This window comes from Fibroporia radiculosa, assembly GCF_000313525.1.
Source record: "Fibroporia radiculosa TFFH 294 genomic supercontigs, scaffold303, whole genome shotgun sequence".
NCBI classification, from domain to species: Eukaryota; Fungi; Basidiomycota; class Agaricomycetes; order Polyporales; family Fibroporiaceae; genus Fibroporia; species Fibroporia radiculosa.
Window position 1 is genome coordinate 92749 of NW_012133195.1, and position 9423 is coordinate 102171.

Below are 9423 nucleotides of genomic sequence, written 5' to 3' on the forward strand. Positions count from 1 at the left end.
TTGTATCTACCTTGGGCAAGTGTACATATATCCTCCGTAATGACGACACAATCATGTTCCGGGAACCGCGTGCACTTGAATCAGCCAAGCATATATATACATTCTCTATAATCCAGATTTACTACCACGGCGCAGACCTGAGACCGCTACTATGATGGCTGGGAGTACCGCCCGTGAGCTAGAGCTCATATAAGTATTAAACGTACCACGAAAGCGAGAAAAATCACTCACTGCAGCATTGATCTGCTTGTGTACTAGACAAAGATCTGCCAATGACGCTCAATATCCAAACCATTGGGAAAATGAAGTAGACGTGTACGCACAATCAAGGTAAGACATGGCGGCATTATTCTGGTCCTCGACTAACATATCACTAAATTCAAGCTCTGCAGCATCCATATTCCGACGAGCGATCATGAACTTCGGAGTCCAGCCCCGTTGTTCGTGGCGGTGTGCGAGAATGTTGCGGATCTGCGTCGAAAGCCGAGTAGGCAGATGAGGAAACTGTGTCTACAGGGAATTGGGTCAGTCTAAACATTATGCACGTCAATCAAAGACCAGCTTACGATATGGGGATCGAGCTGCAAGATATCGTCTACGTCGAATAGATCCTTGAGTAGCTGTGGTGAAATATCGGAGCCAATCCATAGGACCGTCATTTCCTCGTTGTCTGGCAGCTCATTAGACCACCACGCACTTGTTGCACAAATGAAAGTTAAAACTTACCGGTGAGGTAGAGCCCATATGATTCCATAAATATATAACTAGTTCTCATCGTGGACGGCCAGCGCAATTGACCAGTGGTTGGATCGGGCAGTGCTACATGATCGCTAAGATCATGCAATGCGAGGAGCTGAGGATATAGATGCTGCATCGTGCATCGTACGCTCATGCTCATGATTTTATGTGCCTGGTAATTCCGTACATCGGCAGTGACATTGCGGCCTTTTACTATCAGCCATCTTTGAGTCACTCAACGCACGTCAAACCATTACCTTTCAGAGGCTTTGTTTTCATTATCGCCAGTGTATAGACAGGAAGGGCCCTAAAGGCTTCCGGTATAATCAACTAAATTATGGACGACCGTCAACTCGGCAAAATCGCGAACATTCATATCATACCTGCGATGGCGCCGCGGAGGCCGCACAGTGTTTCCGGTACCCCAGGAGGATTGCAGTACAAGTGTCCGTTAGCTGTTCATGTATCTTGGCTATCCTCTGCGTGGGCAATTTGGAAATGCCTAGCTCATTTCAATTTGTGCAACAAACAAACGAAGTAAGACCTAACACCAACCTTCACGAACCATATGGCATACAACTGTGTCCATGTCGGCGTACCGGAATACGTTTCCTGCCAATGACGCAACCTGCAAGCCTAGGTTACAGACCCGCACACGGCGCTGGCCGTGAGATGTCGTATATAGCACGGCACTTTGTACGAACGCAAACATAGAGTCATCTAGGGTCTTCGTATGTTCAAGATGCACGGATATTGCCTTGTCTGCGTCGAGAGTTCCGAACAATAGGTCCCCGGTCGGGCTCTCGTAGAAATTCCCATAATGGTTGGCGACACGTAGTCCTAGAAGGTGTTCAGCGCCGGAATGAGACGCTGTCGCAGCGACTGACCACTTGAGCAACGAACTCGCATTATACAGGAGTATCCTGTTGTTCTTTTCAATAGGCGCCTCAGCTGAGACTGGAGCACGATGCCGTCGCGGGGCGGGTCGAATCGAGGGTGGAAGTAGAGCTCCCCGCCTGTGAGGGATGAGATAATGCCTGGATAGACATCGATTCTCAACTCTGCCTCACTTCAGATGACAAAGCGGCCCTCACCTACGGAGGCTACATCGATGGGCCTATTCATGCCCAAAAACATGCTGACACCGATACCTTCTTCGGCACATTGCTGCGCGATGTCTTTCCAGGTGTTATCTCGAGGAGCAAAAAGTGTGTTTTCCTTGTCTGTGCCAAAGAGTGTTGACTCATCCACTTGTGTCTTCAATGCGCCGAGCCCAATTGTCGGGAGGACACCAGTGAAAACGACGACCTGTCCACCGGTGCCTGCCTACGTTCAAGCAAGGTGATTTAGTCGAAGATGCTCGCCGAAATTCCACGTACGAGAGAGGCTAGGCATGCCACAATAGCAGTGCCCAAAGCTGCTTCTGTATCAATCATCCGGGTGGTAGGTTTCCCGAGTGTAGAGAGCAAGGCCGTGATGGCGGGTCTGTAGAGCAACTGAATAACCTCTAACCACACACGGCGAGAACTCAACATACTGCGACCCTTGGGGATCTACGAAGAGTCCATCTCGTAGAGGGACGAATACATCATCTAAATCTGGCAACACGAGCATTACTGGCTTGTCGGCTACTCGTGACTAAACTTCCATATACAAGCCATGAGCGTCGCAATAGGTGGGGCAAGATGCAGATTGAGGCGTACAGATAGATCGTAGAAGTGCAACGTCCTATCAAATGTCACAATGCAGATCTTGCTCTCTGCAGGTAGACAGGAATCACCCTGATGGCCCTCTGTTCCTGACTCGCTTTGACTGTAGAGAAGATCCAGCAAACTAGAGCACGCGGAATGTGTGAATCCAGATTGAACTGCCTCCAGCGAGACGTCGAAAGCGAATATGTAGTTCATTGGCTGTGGCTGTCTCCGCCCGGACGTGGGTAACGGCATCACAGACTGAAACAAGGGTTCCATCCTCAGCGGAGAGTGAGGCGCCCAGTATTCCTCTGGAACTACGAAGTCGACGGTGCCCTTGTTCAACTCTGGTCGCTGCAAGTGGTCCAGCCGGGTCAGGTTCGCATCCAGGTTGCAAAAATACTCCGGAGCGACTTTGCGACACACATCAATGTCACACAGCGTATAATTAAAAGTAGGGAGAGTAGCTGACCTGCAGTTTCATGGGTGCACATATTGCACGTCCACTTCATGCCCCCGTCTACCCACTTGCACCACGGATTGATGTAGCCACGGCAGCTCGCACAACGCGCAGGCCCAATATCCCCAGTGTCCACAACCGGAATCTCTTCCTCACGAGGGTCTTGATCGGCAAATGGCTGTACGACAGCAGCAATGGGAATCCGACAGTCCGAAGCAAGGCGAGACGTGCTGGGAATGTTCCAAGTAGATATACGCAGGAACTTGGGAGACGAGTTCCCTGTATAGGAGCATAAGAAGCATTTGGCTAAGGGCGAAACGGCCTACCTTGATCAATAGCGACATAGTCTGTGGTAGACAGTGGCACATGACCACCAGGTAGAGTGCCGTAAGTCTGGTCCTCCCATTGCTCTCTATCACCTTCGATGGTATCAATTGGGGACGGTATGGACTGTGGGTCGATGGCGGCGCGCAGGCCTAAGATAGAAAGTCATGAAGGAAAGGAAAGGAACAGAAAGAACAGACATGCCTTTGAATGCTAGCCCGGCACTATGAGGTGGCTGAGGAATGGGGGAAAGGGGAGTCGACGGTGGATTCATAAGCGCATCGACTTGTCCTCTCGGTACTTATATGAATGGGCGGAAGAAAAGGCGGCGCTGTGAGCAAGCCAGTAGTCGTATAGCAGCTTCAGAGCAAGTCGACGCCTGAACCCGCTGCAGTGGCTGCGGTGCCGCTCGGTCGGTAACCAGCCACTGCACACGTGGATTTGTTTGGCAACAGCTCGCGATCCAAATAGCGCGCGTGCCAGAAAGATCAGGCATTTTCAGCGCGATCGGTCGCCTGAGTTTCTTGCTAGCTCATGATTCAAGATGAGCCTGATGCCCAGGGGAGAGGTCAGGTATGTGCACATCGATATTTATCCGCTGTTCTACCCCGCTGCACGCTCCGTGAAGGTTGTAGACTCGTACAAGGAACCGCCAAATTTCGATCTCGTGTCTTCAAAAGCCTTCCTATGCGGGGCAGACGAGTTGATCCGGCTGGTCCAGGCTCACGTTCGCGATGAGTATGCAGCCAAACTGGCGGCGTGTGGGCAGGAATATGAGCAGCTCCAGCAACAGACTACAGCAGCTCTTGCGGCGGCCAACACCCGTGCAGATTTGGCCGAGGCGCAAGGGCGAATCAGCGTCTTGGAAGCAGAGGCTGAGTCCGCGGCTGCGGCCGCAGAGGTGAGGAAGCTCCAGGAAGTACTGATGGCTCGTGAGCGAGAGGTCCAGGAATGGAAGGACCGTTGTGACGCACTCGAGGCCCAGATTAGAATGAAGACGGAAAGTGAACGGGACATGCTCAACTGGAAGGAACGCTGTGCCGCACTGGAAGGCGAGCATGATCGGGTGGTATCCGTTGCGCGGGCGGAGAACCAGCTCCTTCGCGAGCGCATTTCCTCACTTGAGGCGGACCTGTCGAGTCTGCGACCGACGTCGGCCTTCGTCCACGACGACTACAACGACAAGGACGATTGTCTTATGTTTGATGCCAACGACCAAGGGCTCTTCGACTCGAGCGGCTCATACGTAAGGAAACAACTATTGCTTTCACCCGACTCGTTTTCTGACGATGCATCACTGGAAGTCCAGCACGAAAAAGCAGGACCAGAGTGCGTGATGACCCAGGCGCTCTTCCACGAGTTCATCGACAACGAGACCTTCCTCGAGCCCGCCAACGATGCAACGCACGAGCCGCTGTGCAGGGCGTCACCAAGGGCAGCGGACTGCGCGGCGCCCGACTCGTTCTACCCGCTGTCCGGGACAACCGCTGTGTCCACCCCTCCCCCGCATCCCGCCGCCGCTTCCTCTCCGCCCGCGAAGTCTATATCACCCGAAATCAAAAATCGCCGGTCCAGCGTAGCGCAGCACCACCCTTCGACGAGCGCGCGACAGCTCGTCTTCCGCTCGCCTCTACAAGCGTACAAGTTCAGACGGCCGTCCAACAAACTGCGCGCGTCTCCTATGGACGAACATGAGTCCGAAAACGGTTTCTACGTTCGCGGCTAATCAGGCCGACGAACAATGAGAGAGTCTGTGTGTCGCAACTGCTGCTGGCACGCTGCGTTCTCATCTAGCCGCATTATTCAAGTCTGTGGACCAGACCCGTCGTAACGTCTTGGTTGAGTTTGGTACGTGCTCAGCCGAGCCGCCAGACGTGAGGCCCATATTCACTTACGTTGAACTTGCAGATCGCGGACTGTGTCGATTTATGATGCCTGATCTGCGCGGACGATCGGTTCGGTGAGCTTTTCCACATGATCGCAAACGCGTCTCGAGTTTTCCCGTCTATTGCAACTGCCTTTAATTCATGTCGGAGTGCGTTCTTGATGTAGCCATAGTTTCCGGATGTCTTGCCTTTTGTTTTTTTTCATGTACACAGCCATTGCGCACAGATACCAGTGTCCGGACCCCTACCCATCGTACCACCGCTCGCGCACGTACACAAGGCCGTCGCCTTGCTATATTCACCACAAGTCGCGTTGTTCGCTCTAACCGAGAAAGCTACAGAGATCTCGAAGGTGTGATAATTATTCGATACAATCGTCTGGCACGCCTAGAGGCGGCCAATGTAATAATTTCTGCGGTGCTTCGTGTCGCCAACCGTGCAAACCCAAGCCTGAGATGAATATAAAATAATCGTCGCAGTGCACATCGATAGCAGGAGGAAATCCAACACACCACGCGTACATCATGCTAAATAGGTCATCGCTGAACCCGGAGGAATCGAGAGAAGTACTTGTAATACAGCTAGTATACAATCTGTTCGTGAACGAGTGGACGAGCGTCGACGCGCTGCTGGTCTGCATCATGATGCCGAGTCGCAAGGCGAGTTCAGCAAGCTCGGGCGAGGGTGCGAGATGACGGTATCTGGGGGGGTGAGGGGACTGAGGGAGTGTGTGGTCATCGGAGACGAGTTGGTCGTGAGCGGGCTCCCGTCTGCAAATTGCGACTCCGGCGATATGGGGCTGGGTCCGTCAGTTCGTATCGTTGCTTGAGGGGGGATCGACTGGAAGCCCCCCGGGCCAGGATTCCACGAGCTCCTGTGCCAGCTTTTCTTCTTGCGCACACTCACTTTGTACGCGGCGCGGATGGCGGCCGTCGCGTCGTGCGCTTGAGTGCTATAAGAGCTCACAGACGACGAACTCGGCGGTCGAGGGGGCGACGTCGGAGAGATCATTTCGATATTCGGTGACCGCGACGTGGGTGACACTGGCTGATGGACGGATGAGAACGCGAATGGGGAGGGAGGGCCGGATTCGCAGGTCTCATAGTGGCTAGAGACGGATGATCCGGAGGAGTGAGAGTCTGACGCGGAACGATGGGTCAATGAGTCCTCCGAGCTGCGGAAGGACTCGGGGAGGGTCGGAGGGAAGGCGGAAAGGAAGCTTGCGACTCCTGGATGAAAGGTGAAAGGCGGACTGGCAGCTGATCCAGCGGGCCCAGCGTGTGCCGAAAGTTCTGCCGTGCGTGTCTCCCACGTCGCAAGGTTGTCTCGACACTGCCGAGCAAACTGCTCTAATTCTGCAAGGCAGGAGAAAGACAATGACACACAGTCGGAATGGGCCATAGGTTTTCCATGCTCACCAGTTATACCCTTGGCGACAAGCTCGAACAATGGACGCGCAAACATGCTGATGAACCAGACCTGGCCTCGTGCCTCACCGAGTGCGTCATCTGAAGGTTTTACGGTAGCGGGGAGGTGCAAATGTCGTTCTAGAAGCAGCTGGCAGCTCCACTCGCTCTCAAGCGCAGTCACCCAGTGCTTCGACACACCATAAGGACGACACTGGGAGGGGAGGCGCGATGAGCGAAAAGGCGTCGGGTGAAACGAGAGCGCGCTCACGGGATTGCTGATGTCCGCACACTTTATCAGCGCCTGACATAGCAGGACTTTGCGCTTGTGCTCGCCCACCTCTCCACCGGCGACGAGATCCGCAAAGTTTGTCATGAACTCCTGGTGAAGGCTGAGATCCGTGGCGAGGACAGTGCCGAGGAGGAGCTTGCGGAAGAGTGGTCCGGAATTTGGCCGGTCGAGGAGAGAGCCGAGGCCGTTGTGTCGCATGAGCTGGAGAATGAGGGAGTAGTGCATCTGCTCGAGGACGGACTTGTCGTCATAGACGACCGCGAGAGGGGTCTTTGCGTTTTTCTGGGAAAAAAAAAAGAGACAAGATTAGCTGGTCAGTAGCCGAAGAGATTGATGGGGTGAGTAATTAACCATGAAGGCGTTCGTGAGTCCTGGATGGCCGACATCATGGCCGACAGCCGCAATCGATAGTGCAAAGAGATCTTCGGCGGTCAGGCAAGATAGTAGACGATCGCTCGGATTTAATTTATCTCTTTCCCAGCTCCGGGCGTCTGCGTGCAACAGTATGGATACAGGAGGCACCATGCCCGCGCAATACAGGAAGTGGTAGGTTGCCTGAAATACATCCAAGGCGTGCTGGAAGTTATGATAGGAGTTTCCCTGACGGTAGACCTGGCGCAGATGGGAGAGAAAGGAGGCGAGACGGGCTGAGGGTGATCGAGTGAGCGGGCAAGGGCAGATGAGGAAGCGAGAGGAAGACTAACCGAGGGGGACGCCGACCGCATCCTCCATGCCCTGAATGCGGAATAGCGCCTCGAAGAGGATGTAAGAGCACGCGACGATTTCCTCTTCGGGGAGCTTGTGCGGCTCGAAGTTCCATGAAGACAAAGACAGCACGAGGCGATGTCGCGTGGTCTGGTCGAGGGCTGTGAAGGGGGGGCTGGGGGGCTGGGGGTGAGTTGGAGGACGGGGAGGAAGGAGAGAGGGCTCGGACTGACGATTGGACGGACTCTTGGTGGACGATGGTTTCGGTATGCGCTCGGACGTCAATCAGAACTTCGGCGTAACTGCGCGAAGAGAGTGATGAGGACATGAGGTAGAGAGTGACAGCTTCCATACCGCGTCCCGCCATACTCCGTTTGCTCCCACCCTCCCCAGCCATGGCCCGATCCTTCTTCGCTGAGTGCGAGCGCGAGACCGCCTACGTCCACGCTTCGTCGCCGACCGAATACGGCGTCGTCCATTCGTGCGGTGGGGGGGAGGGGGGGTGCGGGCGTGTTTGGGGAAGCGAGAGTTTTGCAAGTGGAATGTGAGCAGGAAGTGGGCAGCGAGCACGGTCGTCGTCGGTGTTGGCGAGGAAGATGGAGAGAGCGGTGCGGCTGTGGGTCGCGGCAGAGTTCCCGCGGCGGCCGTCGAACAGCACTGGGGGGGGGGCCAAGCACGGGCGCGTGGCAAAATGAGTCGGAGAATCAATGCGCGGTCGCGCCACGTGAAACACTTTCAAGTTGCTCCGAGGCGCCAAGCTGGCCGGGCTGCCGACGTCGACATGCTGCGGGACAGAGATGCTGCGGTAAATCAATGTTTGACTCCCTCGACAGGCTTGTGGGGGGATGGCGGGGCGCTCACGTGAAGTTTGCCATGTACCAGGGGATGAATGAGTGTCCCCTGAGGGAAGAGGACAAGTTTCAGATCACTGCATGTGGCTGGGTTGTCCGAGATGTGCGGACTCGAGCGCGGATGGGCCGCGAGACATTAGTGAGTGTGTACATATGTTTCCGATTCCACAGCCGCGCTAGTGCCCGCCGCCCTCGATCACAGCCTGGCGGGCGCGCACCGCACGTGGCTCGTGCACGATCGACAGTTTCAGTCGGAACTTCAACTCCAACTCCTCCAACAACCTGGCAGCCAGGAAAGACTCGTGTGGCATCGCGCTGTGTCCTGCAGTGCGCCGCGGACGGAGCGTCGAGCCCGTCTTGCGCTTGCGTGGGTCGAGCGTTGTGCCTCGCAAATGGGACCATGACGGCGTCAGACAGGTTCTTGATCTTCTTTGTCCAACCACCCCCATTCGGTTAGCAGTGGCCACCACAGTAATTGCCCGCCTTTCAGCCAAGCTCCACCTGAGCAGGGCGCACCGTCGTCTGCCCCTCTTTTTACCCGTAAACGAGCCGGGTCCTGTCGATGCTGGGTCCCTCCGACGCGCGGGAACGCCTCCTGGAAGGACCCTCGCGCATAGACCACGCTAGGACCCCCTCGCAGACGTAAAGATATGTCCACACGCGCACGGTGTCTCGTCCACAAGGTTTGCGGCATCTCCCAGCCAGGCTGCGGGGCCCCTCCTGCAGAATTGGTGTGGTGAGCTGCCCTCTCCACTCCTCGGATGTATTGCACTGACTGCAACAGACATGCCCTAGTGCATCCGCCGTGCACACCCAGAGTCTGTCTCGCACCCACCGTTCTCGCGGCCTCACCTCGAGCGCCCCGTGTCCCCAGCGGCCACTTCCCACCCGCGACCGTCTCTGCCAACGAGGACACACCTGCCAAAGATCTCGCCTTCGGACGTCTCCGCCCACCCACAACCCCTTCTCTTCTCGCACGTCCGCACGCCCGCCAATCCGCGCCCTCCCCCGGGGCGACGGTGTTCTGCGGCTACCGCGCCCACCGGCCGTGCACCCGTCACAGGGCTCCC

The 9423-nt window shown here is 55.6% G+C and overlaps 3 protein-coding genes across 3 annotated transcripts; 1 reads left to right on the top strand and 2 right to left on the bottom strand.

The window, feature by feature from the left end:
• Positions 1–279: 279 nt before the first annotated feature.
• Positions 280–3487, bottom strand: FIBRA_00764 (uncharacterized protein; the record flags this gene model as incomplete). Its single annotated transcript, XM_012322652.1, has 14 exons — positions 280–510; positions 567–670; positions 727–945; positions 996–1068; positions 1122–1240; positions 1294–1578; positions 1626–1775; positions 1833–2064; positions 2118–2223; positions 2276–2336; positions 2393–2842; positions 2902–3168; positions 3216–3365; positions 3439–3487. The coding sequence occupies 14 exons, from the start codon at positions 3485–3487 to the stop codon at positions 280–282; spliced, it is 2496 nt and encodes an 831-aa protein (XP_012178042.1).
• Positions 3488–3757: 270 nt separating this feature from the next.
• FIBRA_00765 (uncharacterized protein) lies at positions 3758–4939 on the top strand (the record flags this gene model as incomplete). Its single annotated transcript, XM_012322653.1, has 1 exon — positions 3758–4939. The coding sequence occupies one exon, from the start codon at positions 3758–3760 to the stop codon at positions 4937–4939; it is 1182 nt and encodes a 393-aa protein (XP_012178043.1).
• Positions 4940–5738: 799 nt separating this feature from the next.
• FIBRA_00766 (uncharacterized protein) lies at positions 5739–7981 on the bottom strand (the record flags this gene model as incomplete). Its single annotated transcript, XM_012322654.1, has 5 exons — positions 5739–7079; positions 7149–7444; positions 7502–7677; positions 7736–7804; positions 7857–7981. The coding sequence occupies 5 exons, from the start codon at positions 7979–7981 to the stop codon at positions 5739–5741; spliced, it is 2007 nt and encodes a 668-aa protein (XP_012178044.1).
• Between the last annotated feature and the right edge of the window lie 1442 nt (positions 7982–9423).